Raw genomic sequence first — 25,582 nt, forward strand, 5'->3', positions numbered from 1 at the left:
ATTGGAACAATGCAGGAGGCCGAGGTCAGAGAGGTCAGGGAATTAAAATGGCAAGCGCCCAGAAGCTCAGGATCATGCTTGTGACTGAACGGAAGTGTTCAGCAAAGTGATCACCCAATCTGCGTTTGGTCTCCCCAGTGTAGAGGAGACCGCATCATGAGCAGTGAACACAGTATACTAAATTGCAAGAAGTACAAGTAAATCGCTGTTTCACCAGGAAGGAGTGTTCGGGGCCCTGGACAGTGGGAAGGGAGGAGGTGAAAGGGCAGGTGTTGCATCTCCTGCGCTTGCAAGGGAAGCTGCCATGGGAAGGGGTGTGTATGTTGGAAGTGAGTGAGGAGTGGACTGGGATGTTCAGGAGGGAATGATCCCTTCGGAATGCTGAAAGTGGAGGGGAGGGGAAGATGTGTTTGGTGGTGGCATTGCACTGGAGGTGGCAGAAATGGCAGAGGATGATCCGTTGAATGTGGAGGCTGGTGGGTCGGAAGGTGAGGACAAGGGGAACCCTATCGTGGTTCTGGGAAGAAGGGGAAGGGGTGAGGACAGAAATGCGGGAAATGGGATGGACACAGTCGAGGGCCGTCAACCACACTGGAAGGGAATCCTCAGATGAGGAAAAAGAAAGACATATCGGAAGCACTGGTGTGGATGGTGGCATCATCAGAACACATGCGATAGAGACGGTGAAACTGGGAGAATGGAAGAGTTCTTACAGGAAGCGGGGTGGGAGGAAGTGTAATCAAGGTAGCTGTGGCAGTCAGTGGGCTTATATTGGTCGACAGCCTATCCCCAGAAATGGAGATAAAGAAGTCGGGGAAGGGAAAAGAAGAGTCAGATATGGACCATGTGAAGGTGAGAGGGGGTGGAAATTTAAAGCAAAGTTAATGAAATTTTCCAGTTCAGGGCGAGAGCAGGAAGCGGCACTGATACAGTCCTCAATGTACCGAGAAAGGAGTAGGACTGGAGCAAAAAGTGTTCCACGTATCCCACGAAATGGCAGGCACAACCAGGACCCATACGGGTTCCCATAGCAACATAGCTTCCCGTGTAATTGTTTATTTCACCATAAGTTACAGTGGATTTCACCATCGGATTTGTGGAACAAACAACACAGATTTATTTAATGGCACATTCCTTCCCTCCCCAGTTTAAATTCAAAATTACTTCAAGTAAAAGAAAACGTTTGTACAATCTGGCAATGGCTTTGGATGTGCCTAATGTGTAATTCTCTAAAAAGGCACAATCTTTTTGACAATCTCCAAACTTGATTGAGCTCTTTGATGAAGTAACAGAGAGTGTTGATGAGGGTACTGTGGTTGATGGACTTTCAAACTGTGTTTGATAAAGTACCACATAATAGACTTGTTAGGAAAATTGAAGGGATTAAAGGGACAGTGGCAGCATGGATCGAAATTAGCTAAGGGACAGAAAGCAGAGAGTAGTGGTGAACGGTTGTTTTTCAGACTGGAGGGAAGTATACAGTGGTGTTCCTCAGGGGTCGGTGTTGGGACCACTGCTCTTTTTGATTATATATTAATGACCTGGACTTGGATATACAAGGCATAATTTCAAAGTTTGCAGATGACATGAAACTCAGAAATGTAGTAAACAATGAGGAGGATAGTAACAGACTTCAGGACATAGACAGACTGGTGTGGCAGATGAAATTCAGTGCAGAGACGTGTGAAGTGATTCATTTTGGTAGGAAGAATGAGAATGAGAATATAAACTAAATGGTACAATTTTAACAGGGTGCAGGAACAGAGAGACCTGGGGGTGTATGTAAACAAATCTTTGAAAGGGCCTGATAATCTACATCCCAGGGTACTTAAGGAAGTGGCCCTAGAAATAGTAGATGCATTGCTGGTCATCTTCCAGAACTCGATAGACTCTGGAACAGTACCCATGGATTGGAGGGTAGCTAATGTTACCCCACTATTCAAAAAAGGTGGTAGAGAAAAAGCGGGGAATTACAGCCTGACATCGGTAGTGGGGAAAATGCTAGAGTCTATTATAAAAGATGTAATAGCAGAGCACTTGGTAAGCAGTGACAGGATCGGACAAAGTCAACATGGATTTACAAAAGGTAAATCATGCTTGACTAATCTACTGGAATTTTTTGAGGATGTAACTGGTAAAATAGATAAGGGAGAACCAGTGGATGTGGTGTATTTGGACTTTCAGAAGGCTTTCGATAAGGTCCCACATAAGAGATTAGCGTGCAAAATTAAGGCACATGGGATTGGGGGCAAGGTATTAACTTGGATAGAGAACTGGTTGGCGGACAGAAGGCAGAGAGTTGGAATAAACGGGTCGTTTTCCGAGTGGCAGGCAGTGACTAGTGGGGTACCGCAAGGATCGGTCCTAGGACCCCAGCTGTTCACAATATATATTAATGATCTGGACGAGGGAATTGGATGTAATATCTCCAAATTTGCAGACGACACAAAGCTGGGTGGGAGGGTAAGCTGTGAGGAGGATGTCGAGAAACTCCAGTACGATTTGGACAGATTGGGTGATTGGGCAGAAACATGGCAAATGCACTATAATGTGGATAAATGTGAGGTTATCCACTTTGGTGGCAAAAACAGGAAGGCAGATCATTATTTGAATGGCAATAGATTGGGAGAAGGGGAAGTGCAAAGAGACCTGGGTGTTCTTGTGCACCAGTCGCTGAAGGTAAGCATGCAGGTGCAGCAGGCGGTTAAGAAGGCAAATGGTATGTTGGCCTTCGTAGCAAGAGGGTTCGAGTACAGGAACAAGGATGTCTTGCTACAGTTGTACAGGGCCTTGGTGAGACAGCACCTTGAGTATTGTGTGCAGTTTTGGTCGCCTTACCTGAGGAAGAACGTTCTTGCCATGGAAGGAGTGCAGCGAAGATTCACTAGGCTGATACCTGGGATGGCAGGAATGACGTATGAGGAGAGATTGTGTCGATTGGGCTTATACTCACTGGAGTTTAGAAGATTGAGAGGGGATCTCATCGAAACCTATAAAATTCTGTCAGGCCTGGACAGACTAGATGCAGGAAGGATGTTTATGATGGCCGGGGAGTCCAGAACCAGGGGTCATAGTCTAAGGATAAGGGGTAAGCCATTTAGGACTGAAATGAGGAGGAATTTCTTCACCCAGAGAGTGGTGAACCTGTGGAATTCTCTGCCACAGAGGGCGGTGGAGGCCAGTTCATTAAATATATTCAAAAAGGAGTTGGATATATTTCTTACGGCTAAAGGGATCAAGGGATATGGGGAGAAGGCAGGGACAGGGTACTGAATTTGGATGATCAGCCATGATCTCATTGAATGGCGGAGCAGGCTTGAAGGGCCGAATGGCCTACTCCTGCTCCTATCTTCTATGTTTCTATGGTGTTGCACAGAGAGTCGAGGCCAATTGTAGTCTATAGGTGGAAGATAATTATACTAAGGTGAGCAGATATAATTCAGTCCGCATTTTAAAGTCATACATTCCATCCATTCTAAATGCCTCTGTCCACGTTTATAATAGAACTGCCTATGTATACTTGTTATGCTGAAATTACACTCTCTTGCCAATGGTGGTGCTGTAGCATTTCCATAATAAGGATTTTCCATCTTTATATTTTAGCCATCAACCTTACTGGATTTATTAGCAACAGATTTATTTGCTAGTGTGAAGCCAGAATTTGCTTCTCTTTTCCACATATTATTAAGCAGGAACTAGTAAGGACATAGCAGTCTGTTTCATTTTCTGTCGCTTCCAGGAGATTGCGTGACTGCGGGGCAGGGGGGGTGTTGGGGTGGAGTGGGGGGTGGAGTGGAAGTTACACCACATGGGATGGGACAGGCGCCATGGACCAGCTAGTCTTTTCCTGTCCTTGTTTTGTATGTTCCTATGTATTTCCTTTTCTGTGGCCAGAGCTTTGAGCATATTACGCTGTTCACTTGTGCTGCTGCGAAGTAATTTAAATTTTGTCCCATTTTTCTGCCCCCAGTTTCCGACCCTAGTGAATGGACACATGCCAATTCCAATCCCCAGTTTGGATGGGATTTCTCCGTTGCTGCTTTCATCAAATGCCCAGAAATCATGATACTGCTCTATTGAAGGAGCAAAAGGGACCAATTAAATACCAAAATGTAGGACAATGTTCAGCCATTATTTGTATTGGAGATCTTGCATCATTGATACGAAGTTGTCAGTCATATTATGAAGTATGGATTAAATACCCTTTTACATGTGTTTTTTGATTAGTTTTCTCCCCGTCGTTTTATAATGAAGTTGGCAATAAATATATAACCTTTTCCTGTACCTTGCGTTTTATGCACTGTGCTTTTAATGAATGTTAACCAGCTGTGCCTATTATGCTTAAGTGTTTTATGTAACTTGTAAATGAATTGTAAACCTATTGTAATGGCAGACTATTAGCATTATTAAATAATTGAAGCTTTGTATCAGTTTTCAATTATTGGCTGTTAAAGGACATGATACTATGTATTAGCAAGTAAGATTGATGTTATTTTCAGTGTAAGTTTTTTAAATAAAAAGCATTGCAGTTTATATGTATTATAGGCAGGTTTGCCTTGTATTTGTACTTTGGCTACAAGTTTGTAATTGACGTAATTCAATAAATGCCAGAATCTCAGCAAACTGTTTTCAATTCATTTTTCAAGATATCCGGATAATTAGACAATCCCTTGAAGGTACGACCCTAACAAAAGAGTTTAAAAATCAGCATTGCATTGGAGGTTAAAATCACAGTAACAAAAAGCCACAGTACAGGGTCGACCAGAATGGGAGCGCAGCTACTACAAAGTTAGAAAGTATATGTATCACAGTAAGGTTTGTTGCCTATATGATTACCCTACATACTTTCATAACATGGGAAGAGATGACTGTCAGGTTATTCGGAGTACCTCAAATGACATTCTTCAAATGCCCTCCTTCGCCCTAAATTAGTACTCCCAACAGGAGAAGCTGTGTGCCTGATGCTAAGAATGTGTTTCACAGCAACCCATTAATCACTCTTAAAATATTATACAACTAAGTGGGGCTCCCTTTTGTAGTTTATTACATACTCAGCTCAGCAGCACAATTGTTCTGATTGGATTAATTATTAATACTGATTTATTTCAACACTAAAACTTCAACAGTAAGACTAATCTAGCCCATTGATCAACCAATACCACCTTATAATTTGTACCAAACTCCTGTTAGTAATGAGTGACCAATCTGCTGTCCGTCCTCTCGGAAGCTAAGTTACCTGGATGGACAGGTAGATGATCACACATTCTCCTCTTTGATATTCTCCCCCTCACCCGAAGGCACGGACTCTTGCTAAAGTTATAGATCCAGAAGTGCCAACATTCCTCCCTTACCTTGCCCAAGTGGGGTATTCTTCATGTATAAGCCTAGTGCATGTCATTACAGCCAAGTCTGATCCTAATGTCCACACATGCACTTTTCAGTAGGAAATCATTGGAATAACAATCCGGAGCAGGAAGCTTTGCTGATTTCCCCCGCCAATGCCCAGAAGCATTGAGGTCAATTGTGGTTCCTACAGCCCCAGCTGTGATCAGCTAATTCAGCACAGATCAGGGATTAAATGTGGGATCTGCTGGTCTCCACTGCCTAGTATTATACTATACAGTGGATTTAACTATTGGATTTTTAAAAACCAAAACAGAATTATACAGTTGGACAATTACAATTATAAAAAAGATAATGAATCAATAACTAATGATGTATCTACAAATTATTAAGTGACTCATTATCACCTTTCAATGCTAATGCATGCACACATTGGAAAGATAAGAATCTCCTTGCCAGTAATTTAATACTTGCTTAACATTTTGGGTTCCATAGATGCATTTTTGTTTTATGATTCCAGCTGCCAATGCCCAAACCCACTTCCTCATTCAGGTTTAAATACCCATCTGCTCTGTGTGCATCCCAAATATTCTTCAATTGCAGCTGAATTGCTTGTTTCCATTTTGGTGATATGGGCAGTGCTGGAAAAGCCAGCATTTATTGCCCATCCCGAGTTGTCCTTGAGAGGGTGGTGGTGGGTCTTCTTGAACCACTGCAGTCCTTCTGGTGAATGGTGTAAAAGTAGGGAGTTTCAGGATTTCGAGCCAATTATGATGAAGGATCAGCGATATATGTTCTGTTAGAATAAAATTTTGCTGGGAAAGACACAAACAACAAATTCGCTGACTGGGACTAATTGAATCACTGCACAATGAGACATGCCACGCTTACGCATGGCTGGAACAAAGTTCATCTCGTGTCCTGTTACCACAGTCCCAAGAACTAACAAGGTTCACTGGTATCCTATTATTGAACTAATCACATTCCGCCGGTGACGCGGACGGAACAAGACGGAACAAAGACCTTTCGCAATCACTGAAGAGGCAGAATTGGCAACACGAGTGTGTAAACTCCTGACTGGAGGAAAATAACGATATGCGCTAATAAACGAATTGATTGGATGAATGTAAATGATCTAAAACCAGCTTCTTGGAATTGTATATAAGCTCGGCACGTACTACAATCGAGGAGAAGGTGCTCTCGCAGACCGCGTGGTTGCAGACGCTTCTCCCAGAGCTCTGTCATTTAATAAAGTTGTCTCTCTTACTCAAAGTCTAGTTTCCGAGGAATCATTTTTCCTACAACAAATTGGCGCTGCGAGCAGGGTGCCACGGAGCTGAACAGTCGTTCGAGTCAGTGACCAGGGTGAGTAGTCAGATTTTTGACCACCCATAAATCAGAGACACTCGACAAGGCGACTGAATGGCGAAGCGGCACCAAAACGAATCTGGTACACAGACTGAGTGGGTAAGAGACACTACTTGATTTGTATTTGTGTAATTGTATTTGTGTATTTGTATTTGTGTAATAGTAACTAAGAAAAACCTCGGACCAGGAGGACACTTGTCTCAGACACCTAGTCTCAGGCCGGTTATTAAGAGGGCAAATGCCCCACGCGAAGGCCAGGACCATGAAGTAGGTGCCGAGACTCGAGACTCCAAGGTGTTCTAAAGTCGTGATACTAGTCGAGTATGGTTAACATTTTTCTGCATTATATCATGTTGCTAAGTGAACTAGGAGATTATTAGTGTCGGTGTTGTAGGACCCTGATCAGGTAAACAGACACCGGGGAGGGGTAGAAACCCCGTCCAACAAGCAAGCGTTACACGTCCGGGCAGTTTTGAGAGAAAGACAAACCAGGACCTCTGAGAACGCTGGCATAGAGTGCGACAAGAAGCTCGGGTATTCTCGGAAGGAAAGAATAGGGGGGCTCTCTAAGGAACAGATCTCCAGACACGAAGGAACGATCAGTGAAGCAGCGGCGATGTCAGGTGAGGAAGTTAAGAGGGGACCTTCGGGCTCCCTCACATATTCTTATATGACAAACCGACAGTCGTTAATTAAGAAGATGCAGAAAGACGGTTGGGATGTGTCACAGACTTTAGAACTCCAGAGAAGCTGGTTGACTAAACAGACAAAGGATAAAACCAAGAAGGCAGGAGTGTTATTAGTACACCAACTAGCAGGACTCATTGAACAAGTAAACGTAATAAAGAAAGTTGCACAAGACAAAGTACAGATGGTTACGGAACTAGAGACAAAGGCGAAATGTCAAGCAAAGATTATAAAGGAATTAGAGTGTAAGGTATACGAGGGGGGGCGAATGGGGACCTGTCCAGACACCACCTCCCTTCCCCCATATTACAGTGCAGAACCAACAGCCCCTGCAGGCGAGGGGGACGTTGAAATAGTCGAGATGGCTCCTGTGAGTTGGGGCAGGACATTGGCTAATCCCACCGCCAGTACCCAATAAAGGCGGAGGCCAGGAAGGCAGTCGTGGACATAGTGAAGGGGCTAGTAGAGAGGAGTATCCTGAGGGAAACCACGAGCACTACTAATTCCCCCACATGGCCAGCAGAGAAACCTGATGGGAGCTATAGGTTGACTATAGACTATACGGCCCTCAACAAGGTCACTCCTAAATTACACCCCATTATTGCCAGCCCCTCAACAATTTTGAATGGGCTATCCCCTGAACAGAAGATATTCACCGTTTTAGACATAGCTAACGGATTCACACACAATCACACACAGAATCCCCACAGTGCAGATAGAGGCCATTTCGGCCCATCGAGCCTGCACCGACACATATCCCACCCTATCCCCGTAACCCCACGCATTTAATCCCCTAACACTAAGGGTCAATTTATCATAGCCAAATCAACCTAACCCGCACATCTTTGGACTGTGGGAGGAAACCGGAGCACCCGGAGAAACCCACGCAGACACGGGGAGAATGTGCAAACTCCACACAGACAGTCGCCCGAGGCCAGATTTGAACCCGGGTCCCTGGCGCTGTGAGGCAACAGTGCTAACCACTATGCCCCCCCATTAGATCCGGAATCACAAGAGAAATTTGCATTCACAGTAGGGGATAAACAATATACGTGGACCCGATTGCCACAGGGATTCCATAATAGCCCAGCTATTTTTCACCGCGTCATGAGTGATATCCTAAAACAGATAGAAGTACCTAAAGGAAGCACTATTTTGCAGTACGTTGACGACATACTAATAGCCTCGGAAACGAAGGCAGACCATCTGGCAACCCTATATTTAGTACTAAGGGCCCTAGAGACGGCTGGCCTCAAGGTAAGCCCTAAAAAAGCACAGATAGGAAAAACTCAGGTCCTATACCTGGGACATCTAATCTCCCAAGGACTTAAAGAAATGCCACAGGACAGGAAACACGCTGTCCAGGGCATGCTGAGACCCGTAACAGTACGCGGAGTTAGGAAGGTACTGGGGCTCTTTAATTACAGTAGAAATTTTATCCCGGGGTTCGCTAAATTAGCAGAACCTATACAAAGATTAGTGAAAGGGGGTAAACCCGCGTTGGAACCGATAGATTGGGGACCGGAACAAGAGGAAGCTTATACTCAACTAAAGTCTGAGCTAGTATCAGCCCCAGGGCTAGGACTGCCAGATATGAGTAAGGACTTCCACATACATTGCAACAATGAAGAAGGGTTTTACACAGCAGTAGTTACACAGGATCATGGGGATAAAAGAAGGCCCGTCGCCTACTATTCCACAGCGGAGGGACCGGTAGTCACAGGACTCTCCCGGTGCATAGCTGCATTGGATTGTGCGGCTTGGGCAGTAAAGGTTAGTGAGCCGATAGTAATGACAGGAAACATTATATTGCACACTAAACACACTCTGGTAGAGATGCTGAATACCGGGAAATTAAGATCCGTCTCGAACATGAGACGTGCCAAGTGGGAGGCCTTCCTCCTCCCTCTGAGTAAAGCAGTAGCCATTGTTAGAGACACAGGGGAGAACCCGGCAGAAGGAATACTGGGAACTGGGGAGCCCCACAGCTGTGGGGACGTAGATATGAACCTGGAAGAAGATAGGATAAAAGACACCCCTTTAGCGACAGCGGAAGAGACGTTGTACGTAGATGGTTCACGCAAGTATATAGATGGGCTGCCCCGAACGGGGTGGGCGGTGGTTAATGGTGAATTAAAAACCGTAGAGTCAGGACGGATTGATGGAGGCCTATCGGCCCAAGTGGCAGAGCTAGTGGCTCTCACCAGGGCACTAGAGTTGTCAGAGAATAAAATCGTGAACATTTACACAGATAGTAGGTATGCCTTTGGGGTGGTCCACGATTATATGACTGCATGGGGTAGGAGGGGATTCATTACTACGGGAGGCAATCCCATAAAACACCAGCTGAGGATAGAAGCCCTCCTAGAAGCTAGCGACAAACCCCAACAGGTAGCAGTAATTAAGATTAAGGCACATCAGAGGGAACCGGACCGGACTAGCCCGGACTGGTTAAATCACCAGGGGAACCAGGCTGCGGACCAAGCAGCACAAAGGGCGCTAGAGCAAGAAAGGATCGAAGAAGTACCAATAGCCACTGTGAGCAGCTCCGAGGATGAGATAAGTATTGACGAACTCCATAAGGACACCCCCGACGTCGAAAAAGGTACGTGGGAAGAACAAGGCGCAAAACGGGGAAGCGATAATGTCTGGCGAAAGGACAACAGGGTAATGGCCCCCAAGCGCATTCAAAATACGCTATTAGAACTCCACCATGGGCTTGTACACTCAGGGAGAGAAGCGATGATGGGAAGCCTCAGCAAAGAATGGTGGTGGAAGGGGATGGGAAGAGATATCGCGAGATACTGCCATCGATGTATTACCTGTGCGCAGTATAACCCCGGGCGACCCATAAAGGTCAAAATGGGACATCAACCAAGGCCGCGAGGGCCCTGGGAGCATATACAAATAGACTTCACCGGTCCCCTTCTACCGTCACACAGCAAAACATACTGCCTCGTGGTCATAGACCAATTCACCTGCTGGGTAGAGGCTTTCCCCACGCGAAATTGCACCGCTTTGACGGTTGCCAGAGTCTTAGCTGAAGAAGTAATCCCCAGGTGGGGAATACCAATTCAAATGGACTCTGATCAAGGTACCCACTTTACCGGGAGTGTCATAAAAACGGTATGCCAATTAATGGGAATTAAACAAAAATTCCACATCCCATACCACCCTCAAAGTTCGGGCATGGTGGAACGAATGAACCGAACCCTTAAAAATGCATTGGCAAAGGCAATGCAGACGTCGAGGAAAACCTGGACTGAAGTATTGCACATTATCCTAATGAAGCTGCGAGCCACTGAAAACCGAACGACAGGCTTGACCCCCTTATGAATTGATGACAGGAAGGGCGATGCAATTGCCAGAAGGCATCATAACAGGTGGGGCCGATGTAGGCCCTTTAAAAGATAGACTAAAACGATACGTTCTGGAACTTAGCACTCAATTAAAGGAGATGCGAAAGAATGTCTGTGATAATCAGGAGGACAAGGATCGGGCACAAGAGCTCACAATGACGGCTTATGTTCCCTCAGCGGGTAGTAAAGTCATGGTGAAAACTCTGCCCAGCAAACCAGGGTTCGCCCCAAAATGGAGTGGGCCATATGAAATCATAATCAGTGGGGATACCTGTGCCTGTCTAGACATAAGGGGTAAAGGAGTATGGAAGCATTGGACACAATTAAAAGTATATAAAGACGACTGACTGGCTACCTTCTGAATCTGTTTTACAGGTGATCTGCATACCCTTTGTCATAAAATTCCTGTAAAGACTGGACTGTAGTGATATATTAATCATGTTTAGAGTATTATGGGTAATGGCGTTATTTTATATTGTCACGGGAAGCGCGGTACCCCAGTTACGTAAAGAGAGAGGATTGCATGTAAATACCTTTCTGTATATGTCATATGTCTATGCGAAAAAAATGGGCCAAAGCTCCTGCTGGGTGTGCGCCCATGTGCCCACCCATACGGGGGGAGGAATCCCATTAAGGCCTATCCCCCCCTTTAAGGTAGAGGAGATGGTAGGGTGGTTATTATACTCTAATACCACCTGGAATAAGGAGGATACCATACAAACCCAAAATAGCTTGAATCCAGGTCAGCTGGAACATGAGTGGAAACAGCCAGGGTATAACCCCACGAACTTTAAAGGATGGTTTCATCCCCAGTACGATAATCGAAGGTATCCAGAAGAGCTATTAGTCAGCACAGGGGGAAAACTAAACAATGCAGAGGGGGAAGTCTGCTTGGTAAACTATGACGAGACAGGGTTAGTGGTTGGATGGAGTAAGTGCAAGTATAATTACACTTTAACCAAAACCAGTACTAAACCACCAGGTGCCCTAGAATGGCCCTACGTGGGAACGTTTAATTTATCCGAAGTGCTAAACCGGACTAGCAATCTACCCTGGAGGGGAATACCTGGGATCATGTACCAACTTTGGAACAAATTTGAGGCCTATAATAATACCTATTTCATTTGCGGATATAAGGCGTATCCATGGCTTCCACGAACCTGGACTGGGTTATGCTATATAGGATACGTAGTACCATACATCCATCATTTATCCTCCCTAACCCAACACTACGGATACCAGTCGTTATGGCAACCAGCCAAGCGTGTTAAGAGAGCTATTACGGAAACCGAAAGATTCTGGGCTATAGCATTCCCCTGGTACGGAACAGGAAAAATAGCAAGGGAATCCATAAACATGGCAGCAGTGCTCGAACAAATAGCCAACGATACGGCTGAGTCCCTGAGAGAAATGAGTGCCGAAATGGTGGCGATCCGGACCACCGCCTTACAGAATAGGATGGCCCTAGATTATCTGTTGGTGGCGCAAGGAGGCACCTGTGCCCTGATCGGGACAGACTGCTGTACATATGTCCCAGATAGCTCCGAGAATATCACGAGCCTAGCAAATCATATCCAAGAAGAAATAAAGAAGCTCCATCAACCCACAAGCACAGGGTGGCTTGATTGGTTGCTAGGGAAAACCGGGTGGGGAGCGTGGATGATGCAAGGGATAATAATAAGTTGTAATTTGTATGTTGATGTGTTGTGCGCTGAGCCTTATAAAGTTGTGTTGCCAAACTGCTATGAAAACCGTGATGCCGATCGCCTCTATCGAGGAGGAACACACCAACTGCTACCAAGGGACGAAGAACACCAATACGACACTGTCGAAGGAGCAACCGAACCCCCGGACATAAGCCAGTGGCTGTAAGCACCGATGAAAGGGGGACCGAGGATGGTCATCTGGGAGCAAATGAATCGTGCTCCAGGACCAAGAGGAGGGACTTAGAATAAAATTTTGCTGGGAAAGCCACAAACAACAAATTCGCTGACTGGGACTAATTGAATCACTGCACAATGAGACATGCCACGCTTACGCATGGCTGGAACAAAGTTCATCTCGTGTCCTGTTATCACAGTCCCAAGAACTAACAAGGTTCACTGGTATCCTATTATCGAACTAATCACATTCCACCGGTGACGCGGACGGAACAAGACGAAACGAAGACCCTTCGCAATCACTGAGGACTAACAAGGTTCACTGGTATCCTATTATCGAACTAATCACATTCCGCCGGTGACGCGGACGGAACAAGACGGAACAAAGACCTTTCGCAATCACTGAAGAGGCAGAATTGGCAACACGAGTGTGTAAACTCCTGACTGGAGGAAAATAACGATATGCGCTAATAAACAAATTGATTGGATGAATGTAAATGATCTAAAACCAGCTTCTTGGAATTGTATATAAGCTCGGCATGTACTACAATCGAGGAGAAGGTGCTCTCGCAGACCGCGTGGTTGCAGACGCTTCTCCCAGAGCTCTGTCATTTAATAAAGTTGTCTCTCTTACTCAAAGTCTAGTTTCCGAGGAATCATTTTTCCTACAACAGTTCAAATCAGGATAGTGTGTGATTTGGAGGGGAACTTGGAGGTGATGGTGTTCCCATGCAGCTGCTATCCTTGTCCTTCTAGGTGATAGATGTCATGGGTTTGGGAGGTGTTGCAGTGCATCCTGTAGATAGTACACGAAGCAGCTATGATATGCCGTGGTGGAGGGGGTGGATGTTTATGCTAGTGTATGGGGTGCCGATCAAGAGTACAGCTTTGTCCTGGATGGTGTTGCACATTTGCTGTTATAGCTGCACCCATCCAGGCAAGTGGAGAGTATTTCATCACACTCCTGACTTGTGCCTTGTAGGTGATGGAGAGGCTTTGGAAGTGAGTCACTCTCAGCCGAATATCCAGCTTCTGACCTGCTCTAGTAGCCAGGGCATTCATGTGATTGGTCCAGGTTGAGTTTCTGGTGGGGGATTTGGCAATGGTAATGTCAAGGGGAGGTGGTTAGGCTCCCTCTTATTGGAGATGGTTATTGCCTGGCACTTATGTGGTACAAATGTTGCTTGCCACTTATCAGCTCAAGCCTGGATGTTGTGCAGATCCTGCAGGCATAGACTGCTTCATTAGCTGAGGAACTGTGAATGGAACTGAACACTGCAAAAATCAGCGAACATCCCCACTTCTGACCTTATGATGGAGGGAAAGTCATTGATGAATCAGCTGAAGATAGTTGGGCCTCGGCCACTGCCCTGAGAAACTCTTGCAGCACTTTCGTGGGGCTGTGATGATTGGTGTCCAACAACCACCTTCCTTTGTGCTCGGTGTGACTTCAGCCACTGGAGAGTTTCCCCCGATTCTCATTGACTTCAGGTGGACTACGGCTCCTTAGTACCACACCCGAGGGCGGTGCCACACTCCAGAGGGCAGTTAAGAGCCAACACCCATTGGTGTGTTACTGGAGTCATGTATATACCAGATCGCGTAAGGACAACAGGTTTCTTTTCCTAAAGGACTAATGTGAATGAATTGGGATTTTACGACAATCCGACAGCTTGATTGCCATTTTACTGATACTAGCTCTATTATTCCAGATATATTTATTTTAATTGAATTCAAATTCTCAACCTGCCATGGTGGGATTTGAACTCTCATTCTCTGGATTATTACTGTGCTACTCTCAGCATCACTGTGACAAAATGTGAGGTACCCTGGCATCAGGAAATAGTGGAAGAAATTGACTGTTTTCAGCAGGAGCAATAAACACAAATATAGCCACAAATTCAGCAGGCTAAGATGGGTAAGAGCTGGGAGGAGGCAGTTTTGAATCTGACAATTATTATCTGTGGATGGGGGAATGGGCTGAGGTGGAGATGACAGGGGATCATGGGGCATAGAGTAGATGGGAGATTCTTGGAGACAGAGAAAGCAGAAACTTTAGAGGTGCAGAGATATGAACATAGTTTTCTTGATCCCAAAAACAGGTTTGTTGAGTTTTCTTAACCCTATCAAGATATGGTTAGGGGAGGGTGTCTATTAGAAACATGGAACAAGCAGGGACTTTTGTCAGGACACCGGGTTGGAGAGGGAGGTCCTATTGCGTATACATCTTTTTCAAATGGCGAAAAATCATTAACAATGCCAGAGGAGGAATTTACAGTGCCAGATGAATAGTTCTTCTGAAAGCTAGCACAGGATCCCATGTTCAGTAATGCAACAGGGTCAACTGTATTACTAGTTGAAGCCTGAGATTAAAAAAAATGATGGAAGACCACTTCCAAGTGATAAAGTGCCTCAGGCACATCAATTGTGCGAATGAATTTCCCAGATTACAAGGGAGTCATCAATTATGAAGTTGAATGGTAGTAAATGCTGAAAGATGCTGACAATTTATCAAGCTGTGGCAGGCTACTGTTGAAGTATGTCTATTCTCACTAGCTTATGAAAGAGAGATTGTTTTGCATCGGAGATTACAAATATGACAGCAAACATTAGGAGCTCATAAGCAGTGTTTGGATGCTACCAAGCTTAAACCATGCCAGGTAGTTTAATGGATCTATTAAACAAATTCTCTGGGAGAAGTGCTGTATCTGGAATCAAGCTCCAATCAGGCAGATGGTTTGGACAGCAGTGATCGTCCCAGATTCACACCAAGGGAGTATTCCTGCCTGTACTAATTACTTAAGCAGATGTATACACATAGCCAGAGCTAGCTAACCTCCAATGAGAGATAAGAAAGAGTCTACATATTATTTAAGTGTATAAAAACTTCCTATGCTGAGCAACTTTTAAAGCTAATGTTAGGCAGCTAATTTTGGATTAGCAAATATGATGAATATTCACATGTTCAAAATCTTTGTCCTCTTAGGGATGATGAAATAAGATCTTCCTGGGTCAGTGAGGACAAATTTGGCATTAAATTTTCTGCATGGTGTTTGCCCTTGTGGCAGTCCTCCTCATTTCTCTACTGAATAATATTCTGCTGTGGTGGTGGTCTGGTGAGTGGCTCGGTGTCAATTTTTGCCTGATAACGTTCCTATCAAACACCTTGGGATGTTTTTACTATGTTAAAGGTGCTATATAAATACAAGTTGTTGTATATCCACAAGCAGGAATGCATAGGAGGGGAGGGTGGAAAAGATGATTTAATTTGAGTTTCTTAATAGCTTGTGAAGGTTCCAAATCTTCAGCCACAAATTCTTTGCAAACTGCCTTGAAATTACCACTGATCATTAGTTACTTGCTAACTAATCTTGTGGGCATTGAGAAAACCTTGAGCCAGCTGCTGAGAGCTTGCTCTTTTTGATATATATTAATGACCCAGACTTGGGTATACAGAGCATAATTTCAAAGTTTGCAGATGGTACAAAACTCAGAAATATAGTAAACAATGAAGAAAAGAAAGACTTGCATTTATATAGCACCTTTCATGACCTCTGGACATCCCAAAGCACTTTAAAGCCAATGAGGTACTTTTGAAGTGTAGTCAATTTGCGCACAGCAAGCTCCCAATTATATAATGATCGGATAATCTGTTTTAGTGAGGTTGATGGAGGGATAAATGTTGGCTAGGACGCCAGGGATAACTCCCCTGCTCTTCTCCATGGGATCTTTTACATGCACCCGAGAGCACAGACGAGGCCTTGGTTTAACGTCTCATCCAAAAGACAGCACCTCCGACAGTGCTGCACTCACTCAGTACTGCACTGGAGTGACAGCCTAGATTTTTGTGCTCAAGTCTCTGGAGTGGGACTTGAACCCACGACCTTCTATCTCAGAGGCGTGAGTACTCCCAACTGAGCCACAGCTAACACTGAGGCAGATAGTAACAGACTTCAGGAGGACATAGACAGACTGGTGAAATGGGAAGACACACAGATGAAATTTAATGCAGAGAATGAGGAGGGGCAATATGAACTAAATGGTACAAAGAGAGACCTGGAGGTATAGGTACACAAATCTTTGAAGGTGGCAAGACAAGTTGAGAAGGCTGTTAAAAAAGCTTATGCAATCCTTGGTTTTATTAATAGTGGAATAGAGTACAAAAGCAAGGAAGTTATGCTGAACCTTTATAAAACACTGGTTAGGCCTTAGCTGGAATATTATGTTCAATTCTGGGCACCACACTTTAGGAAAGATGTTAAGACCTTGGAGAGGGTGCAGAAGAATGGTACTAAAATGGTAGCAGGGATGAGGAACTTCAGCTATGTGGAGAGACTGGAAATGCTGGGATTGTTCTCCTTAGAACAGAGAAGGTTAAGAGGATAGAGGTGTTCAAAATCATGAATGGTTTTGCTAAGAGTAAATAAAGACAAACTGTTTCCAGTGGCAGAAGGGTCAGTAACCAGAGGACACAGATTGAAGGTGATTGACAAAAGAACCCGAGGCGACATGAGGAAACATTTTTTTATGCAGCAAGTTATGATGATCTGGAATGCGCTACCTGAAAGGCTGGTGAAAACAGATTCAATAGTAACTTACAAAAAGAGAATTGGATAAATACATGAAGGGAAAAAATTTAAAGGGGTATAGGGAAAGTGCAGGGGAGTGGGATTAATTGCAACGCTCTACCAAAGAGCCGACACAAGCACAATGAGCTGAATGGCCTCCTTCTGTGCTGTATCATTCCATAATTCTATGATCTCACACTGGAACAACAGTATATGCAATTTGCTGTCAGTCTATTGGCTGCAAACTACACCTCGATAAGAAAACTGCAACATGTACAACTAGTATGAAGAGCCGAGAGAAAGGATTAACAATTAATGACAGCAAGCGTGTACTAAATTATCTTTTTGCTACACAATGTGAGCTAATTTTTGTTTCTCCTCACTTGTTTTTTTCATTCTACACATCATCTTATGACTGGTAAAGTTGAGCGATGACTTGGCCCTGCCTATAACATTCTATAACTGGCACTAGGATGAGAACAAGAGGCCAAGTAAAATCTTATCCTCTTGCCAACAAGGCCATGACCTGTCATATAGTACATTAGCACAGTTCCAGTGGTTGACCAGGTTGTTCCATAAAGAAAGACTTGCATTTATATAGCGCCTTTCACAACCACTAAACGTCCCAAAACACTTTACAGCCAACGAAGCACTTTTTTGAAGTGTAGTCACTGTTGTAAATGTAGGAAACGCGGCAGCCAATTTGAGCACAGCAAGCTCCCACAAACATCAGTGAGATAATGACCAGATAATCTGTTTTAGTGATGTTGATTGAGGGATAAATATTGTCCAGGACACACAAACCATGATAGCATAGACCCATTAAAATTTCCTGTCCTCTTTCCAACTTGAACACAAGTTTAGATAAAATCAGCCTACGCATGTAATCCAGTAGAGGGATCACATATGATCTTCCCCTCCACATCAGCAAATAAATCTGATAAGGTCAGTCATCTCTTTGCAAACCACAGGCCTTTAGCCTGTCCATTATGCAGCCAGGTCCTCAGCTAATCAGTTAAACTCTTCCCAACCATTAATTTTTATTTTACAGGAGTGGGGAGGGGAAAAGAAAATGTATATATTGGAGACACTGTTGCAAGACTACCGTGACAAAATGAGTATTAACGTTTCAACATTCTCTGCTATTGAGAACCTAGTGAGCATCCTGTTTGCACTTCATACGCTTGAAGCCCACTTTAACAAGGCCTCGCCCCTTGCACACCACCAGTGGGCATCATAAAATCTGGCACAATCTCAAATGCCTGATCTTGCCCCGCATGATTTGGGGGAGCTGAGCGAGGCTGTGCAACCGGGATACATGGGGCTCATATAAAATATTTAAATTCAGGTAATCAGATCCCACATCAAATTTCAGGAGTTTGAGTTAGGCTCTGCTTACAAAATTAGCCTTGCCTTTAACAACGGAGCACAAGTGCTCCAATAGTGAGGTCTGCTCAATAGGTCTTGTTAAAGTTAGTTCAGTGTTTTCTTTTGTTCAGATGTTGATTTTTCTTTTTGGTGAAGCCTTTAGAAGTCAGTGCATATATTCTTTGGGGTCTCTATTGCTTTCCTTTTGAACAATCATCACTTTTGCTGTGCTGCACTGGTATTTAAAGAGCCGGTTACAGTAATTACAGTATCACCTAAGAACACTGGGAGGATGAGATTTGGTTTGTCAACTCCCAAGCTGTTGCATGATCAGGATGAGGAAGACCACTTTGTAATGGGACATCACTTGTAGGTGCAAAGACACTTCAGATGTTATGCGCACATCCACTGCTAGCCAGGAGCTGTGCGTAGAGCACACGATTCTTACCTGGGCATATTAGACAAAAAGTTTGTGTTTCTGCTTCATTGCAGATGCAGTGTCTGAGCTATGATATCTGCTGCAGCCTCTATTGCAGATAATGTCAACTGTCCTGGTTAAAGTCATCATTGCATTAAGGCTCTACGCCACAGGATCCTTCCCTCAAGTGGAGACAGCAACTGGAGAGGACAGAGAACATTTACTACCCGAGAGTCTTCCCAAAAGGCCAGGACAATAGACATCCTTTACCCACAAGTTCCATTTATAATCATGATGCTTCACACATCACAACTGTGTGGGGAAGGCTTGATGGACCAGGTGGTCTTTTCCTGCTCATCACCTTCGTTTGTCCATAAACACATCCATTAATATGCTTGTTTCTGACCACAATAATCATCCTGTATGTTAATGTTTGTTAGCCAGGGAGTAATGATGGTGCTTTTATTCTCCAGCTGTCAGAGCGGTGAAGGATCTGACAATATGGCAGTTTAAAAATTCCACAGGTAAAGATGATAGGAGCAACAAAATGGAAGAGATTCGCTATTAAGCAGGGTATAAACATACAGCACTAGAAAAAAAATCAAGCAGTTTAGACTGCAAAAATTATAGACTCTTACAGCACAAAACAGGGCCATTCGGCCCATCGTGACTCTTGAAAGAGCTGTCTAATTTAGTCCCGCACCCCAGCTTTCTCCCAATAACCCTGCAAATTAGTTCTCTTCAAATACATGTCCAGTAAAAACAAATAAAAATTCTTAAAAGGCTAAACAAATAACTATCCCCACTTAAAATGCCAACTCCAAAAAGTAAACTTAAAGGTACATGGCATAGACCTCAAAATGAAAGGGGGGGGGGGGGGGGGAAAAGGTATAGACATTACAGAAAAATGTCAAAATACAGAATTTGCTTTCAGTTTTTCTTTTGAAAACTAATGGTCATAAAATAGTGCATTTAATTCATACTAAATAATCAAAATCATTACACAATTAAACCATCTCCCTCCCTTTCAACTTACCCCTTTCTTTGGCCATTTGTACCACTTCCTTTCTCCATTCAGTTTTATGTCTATTTGCTACAAGCCTCTTCAGTTTGTAGATGCATCACATAACCTGTAATGGGTTTGCAAGACCAGCAGGGTCCCCATGCAAATTAGACAACTGAAGCTCTACCAGACATCAAAGAAAAACCCTCCACTGCAATAGCAGAGATGTGGCAAGTGCTGTCTCATTAGCAACAGCAATTGAAAAAAAACTTTCCTGGTTTGCTTTGTGCAGAATAATGAAGCACTAATGAGTTGCTCCAAACTGGTAAAATCTCATGGATTCCAAAAAAAAGTCATAATTTCAGTCTGAAAGGTGACAGTTTTCACAATTACTTAGCCTCTTGGTCAAAGAGAAATCAACATGTGACCTGGGAGTAGGGGGCAGCATGAGGTCACAATAAAAAGTAACTTTGAAAAATAAGATAAAATTAAATGGAAAAGTAGGGATATGACAGATATTTTTCCCTTCAAGATCTTACAATTTTTTCTGGTAATTTTTCTAGACACACACACAAATAAAAGTTAAAAAAATTAGCAGCAGCGTTTTTTGTTAAAAAGGAAAGCATTGCCATTTCAGTGTAGCTTTTAAGGGATGGAGAGGGGTGGCAAAATGGCACATTCATAGCCAGAGCCTAACACTTTGACAAGGATTGTTTGGTTTTCTCCCAGTGAAGTACTTTATAACAAAGCTCTATTCTATTGTTTTTGTCTTTATTTTAGTGAAGGAAAGACATAGAATTTCTTCCACACTTCCAACAAAGTTGCATCAGAGGATTTTTATGACCTCTGACCGAGTTACTGTTGGGAGAGAGCGTTTCTAATAGTCAACAAAGTGCGTCAGGAAAAGTTGCCGCTTAGAAATGTATTAATACACTTTGATAACTGAACATGGACTGGTTGAAGATGAATTTTACCAATCATTGTCATTGACTGTAGCAACAATTTAGTTTCAGAAACTTGAAATGGCCAAACAGGACACCAAAGAACTATGATCAGTTAAAACAAGGAATGCACTGTAATATTTATACTTTCAAAGAAAAAAAATAGTACTGTCAGACAGAAATAGCACAGCAGTTTTAGTTAGATCTACAGATTTCGGCCTGGAATCATTTTGATGAGCAGTAGTGGTCCAATGTACAATGTTACCAATGAATCTGTTTCCTTTTTCTTTTTACAAAATTCCAATTAAAATCAGTCAGTCACAAGTAACACAAAATACAAGTAAACACTTTTTCAACATGCCATCATCACAGTTCACAAATAAAATTAAACATACAAAATATTCTTAACACTGTTAAATAACAAACTATGGAAATTTTTGAAACTGATAGGACCCTGAATAAGTTTACAATAAAAGTCCAGAAAAAAATTATGATTATTTGCATTTGCTACAAATCTGATATCTTGACAATTATATATTAACAGTAATCCTAAAATGTAGGTCCACTAAAACCATTATTTGGAAAGGCAAACATACGTACAAATACTGTTACTGTTAACAAAAGCCTACTTATGATACTCCTTGAGATACATAAGTTTTGTAGTGAAATCATTATAAAATAATGCAGCAGAAGTAACAGCAGAGATCAGATACAAAATTGAACCCTCGGAATTCCCATGTCTTCGTAAAGTGACAGGGAAAAAATTAGGTGCAATGAATTTGCTGATATTTAGTAATGAAAATGCAGATTTGATGCGGAATTCCTTAAATAGATTTTTTTTTTTTAAAAACACTAATCAATTTGTCTGTTGGCCACACAAGATTTCAAAACAAATGCAAATGTTCTACACCATGAGCTTAGAGGATACAAGGTTGCTCATCACAATCATATTTTAAAAGGTGAGGCCCTTCTAATATTTAAATATTCAAGAGCATTTGTAACTAAATGTCACAGTAAAAATTGCAAAATGTTGGAAATAGTTATTAGGAGAAACAGATGCATTCACATGCTACAAGCCACTCACATTTTCCGCTATACCACCATGATGTGGTTTATGGACAGTAGTCGTTTAGCAGCAATGATTCCCAATAAATAAGCACTTTGTTTCCAGTCCTGCACAAAACTGCAGCTAAAGTTACAACAGCAGCTGTAACCTACTGGCTATAAACAGCAGAGGTGAACCATAAAACTGTTTTTTTAAATATATATGTGTGTGTGTGTGTCTACATATATATGTGTGTCTATATATATATATATATATATATATATATATATATATATTATATATAGACACACATTATACATACATGTTACACACATGCGCGCGCGCGCGCGTATATATACACATATGTGTATATAAAAATGTCACACTGTGACTTGCGTATATAAAACAATCGACACATTAGAAGAAAAGACAACATCGCAAGAAGGGCAGTAAAGGAGACATGTTGATGTTCAAGTTCTGATCCACTCTACATTATGGAAATTGTTGTCTTCAAATCAAAATCTTGGGTTACTGCGATGCAAAATGGCAAGCCAATGGAACTCAAGTCTATTATTTTGCAAGACAGCCTAGAACAACATGCTCTGTCTTCTGTTTTTCCCATGTGCTGAAAAATAAAGTAAGACGCATTAAAACCAGCTTCACAGCAGGAAAGTTATTGTACTATCAATACTTGGTACTTGTTCTATTTCCTTATGACGCATGCACGGGGATCACAAAGAACAATAATTGACAATTTAGTATGCATAAAGCAAGTCAGAATACCACATACAGGACTGTTTTAAACCCGCACACCCTTAAAATTACCCTTGCTAAAATACTAAACATTGAATAAAATGCTACTGAACAAACATGAGGTTTTTTTTTTAAATCTCAAAATATTTTAGTTTATAACAACAATTGTTTGTCCTGAGCCCTTGAGGGGGATTTGGGAATGAGCCCAGCGATAGCCTTCCTAGTGTGATACACCTATTTGAAGGCACCTCTGCTATCCAATGCAATAGGTGTTTTTTTGATAAGGCACCGGTTCACTGATTCAAAAATAGGGCCTTCGATTTGGAAATGATACAAATTGGTATATTGCAGTAAAGGTGATTTTAACCCTGCCCACTCAGCAGGAACCAGGTGGGCAGTTAAAATCGCCTGCGAGACTTAAATGCTGATGTCCCACTCCATTCCCGCAGTTTTTTAAATTTTAACCTGCTCTTCTGAACAGGCGGGAAGGATACCTGTCAAAAAACTGGTGGGATCCTTCTCTTAAATATGCAGATCGAGCTCCAATGACAACATGAGGGCCCGACTGCTACTTTAACCACTGGTCTGAGTGGGGAAACCATTGTAGTTTTCTCGCCAGGTGAACTTAGCAGGAGGAAGAGTTGGGGCCAGAACAGACCCAAACAGATAACTTTTTTCTTTAACTATCCACGTGGAACCAGGAGGAGCAAGAGTTCTCCATTGGGCCCCATGAAAAGAGTTTAAGCCTCCCCTGCCCTGGGCTCCCCAACCTGATTGAGAAACCCTCCCAAAACCCCTCCCCGCGAATTATCCGAGTTCCGGGGTCTATTCTTTTGGACCCTGGCAATGGGCTCCCTCCACCCGGCATTCTGCTCCTGCCCGCCAGCCAGCTGCTGCTTCCTGCCAGTCTAGGCGAGCATCTGACCAGGGGTGTGCAAATGAGGCCTGGGAGTTAAAATCGTCCAGGCATCATGCTGCCGACGCCTGTCCAGAGTTACAATCGTGGGTAGCATTTGTCTTTCTGCATTTGATCCTTTCCCCAAAGGACATTTTTGAACATCGTAAAGGCTAAATGGAGCAAAGCAAAGTGGACGCTGTACTGTAAGCTAAAGGCTTCTCCTTCACTTTAGTCAAACTCTGTCTCTCAAATTGACCAACTGTGGGGGGAGAAAAACCAAACCAAAAACAACTATGCGAGAAGTTGTTATCCTGTGTGGAAACAGAAAATCATTTTAACAGAAAGGTTCTGTGCTCTTACTGTGATGCACGTCCAGCTGGCTGGTTAGAGTATGGCACCAATATAAAAGTAGGGGCAGCTTGGTTTCTTCAGCAGAAGTAGATGACGAGTGGAGAACCTCAATTTTTTCAAATGTACAATTTTAATTCAATAAACAATAAATCTTACCTGTCTCTGGATATGATGAGGTTCTGTAGCCAGGGTCCTTTTGCAACTGAATTTCATTTAGCGAGAAAACCGAGGCACCTAATACAAAGGGGTAGAGACAAGGCAAACAGTTTTTGGTCATTCAGTGCCAGTCTTGGGACAAAAATATCAGAAGTTACTGTATCTGAACAATGCAAAGAATGGGCATTCCATTCGTGAGAAAAACAGCAAAAACATCTCAAACAAAAGAAGTGCTAATTTTTTAATATTTGATCGCACTTCATGGGGCACTGGCACCAGTACTGGGGATAGAGGGAGCTGTTCCGTTGGGACGGTCTCCACTTAAACCAGGCTGGGACCAGTGTCCTGGCGAATCGAATAACTAGGGCTGTAGATAGGGCTTTAAACTAAAAAAAAAGGGTGGGGGTCAGGTGAGGGCAAATTTAGAAATCTAACGAGAGAAGTCAAGGCAATGGAGCAGTGTAGTGATTTGGGTGAAGATAAGCAGTGTGAAAGGAAGGGACAGAGCGTTTAATGGTAAAAATGCATCAACGAATAAGGTGAAAGCAAGGAATAATGTTAAAAAGTTAAAATTAAAGGCTCTTTATCTGAATGTACAAAGCATTCGCAACAAGATAGATGAATTAGTGGCACAGAGATAAATGGTTTTGATCTAATAGCCATTACAGAGACAGAGACGTGGTTGCAAGGTGACCAAGGTTGGGAACTAAATATTCCAGGGTACTTGACGTTTCAAAAAGACAGGCAGAATGGAAAAGGGGGGTAGCCCTGATAATAAAGGATGACAAGGACACTAGTGAGAAAGGATCTTGGCTCGGAAGATCAGGAAGTAGAATCAGTATGGTTGGAGATAAGAAATAACAAGGGGCAGAAAACACTGGTGGGGTAGTTTATAGGCCCCGAAACAGTTGCTATACTGTTGGACAGAGTATTAAACAACAAATAATAGGAGCTTGTAACAAAGGTAATACAATAATCATGGGGGATTTTAATCTTCATATAGACTGGGCAAACGAGATTGAGTTCATGGAATGCATTCGAGACAGTTTCCTAGAACAATACATCATGGAACCATCCAGGGAACAGGCTATTTTAGATTAGCAAAATACTGCGGATGCTGGAAATCTGAAATAACAGAAAATGCTGGAAACATTCAGCAGGCCAGGCAGCATCCGTGGAGAGAGAAACAGAGTTAATGTTTCAGGTCTGGGACCCTTCATCAGAACTGGAAAAAGCTGGAGATGTAACAGATATTAAGCAGGCGCAGAGACAGGAGGGGAGGAAGGAACTGAAGGAATATACTGTGCTAAGGTAAGAGGCAGGAAAGATAAAATGTTGCAAATGGGGGTGGCAAAAATCATACAGCATGAAAAATGGGGGCAGGGGTTACAGTTTGAAATTGTTGAACTCAATGTTGAGTCCAGAAAGCTGTGAAGTGTCTAAT

General features: G+C 43.0%; 2 protein-coding genes across 6 annotated transcripts in view; one reads left to right on the forward strand and one right to left on the reverse strand.

Moving 5' to 3' along the window:
* The window catches only part of elk3 (ETS transcription factor ELK3), an 86,542-nt gene extending 81,919 nt beyond the window's left edge, over window positions 1–4,623 (forward strand). For both annotated transcript variants that reach the window (XM_086009895.1, XM_086009894.1), the window contains exon 5: window positions 3,971–4,623. In XM_086009895.1, coding sequence (XP_085866021.1) covers window positions 3,971–4,066 — 96 coding nt within the window. In that variant the 3' untranslated portion in view covers window positions 4,067–4,623. The remainder of the gene's footprint in view (window positions 1–3,970) is intronic.
* A 16,422-nt stretch (window positions 4,624–21,045) lies between these two features.
* Window positions 21,046–25,582, reverse strand: part of cdk17 (cyclin dependent kinase 17) — a 251,513-nt gene continuing 246,976 nt past the window's right edge. For all 4 annotated transcript variants that reach the window (XM_086009899.1, XM_086009897.1, XM_086009896.1 and 1 more), the window contains 2 exons: window positions 24,139–24,216; window positions 21,046–22,605 (listed from right to left, as the gene is read on the reverse strand). In XM_086009899.1, coding sequence (XP_085866025.1) covers window positions 22,568–22,605; window positions 24,139–24,216 — 116 coding nt within the window. In that variant the 3' untranslated portion in view covers window positions 21,046–22,567. The remainder of the gene's footprint in view (window positions 22,606–24,138; window positions 24,217–25,582) is intronic.

The sequence above is a fragment of the Somniosus microcephalus genome, chromosome 17 (genome assembly GCF_052327205.1).
Source record: "Somniosus microcephalus isolate GS21.2 chromosome 17, FLI_Smic_1.0, whole genome shotgun sequence".
NCBI classification, from domain to species: domain Eukaryota; kingdom Metazoa; phylum Chordata; class Chondrichthyes; order Squaliformes; family Somniosidae; genus Somniosus; species Somniosus microcephalus.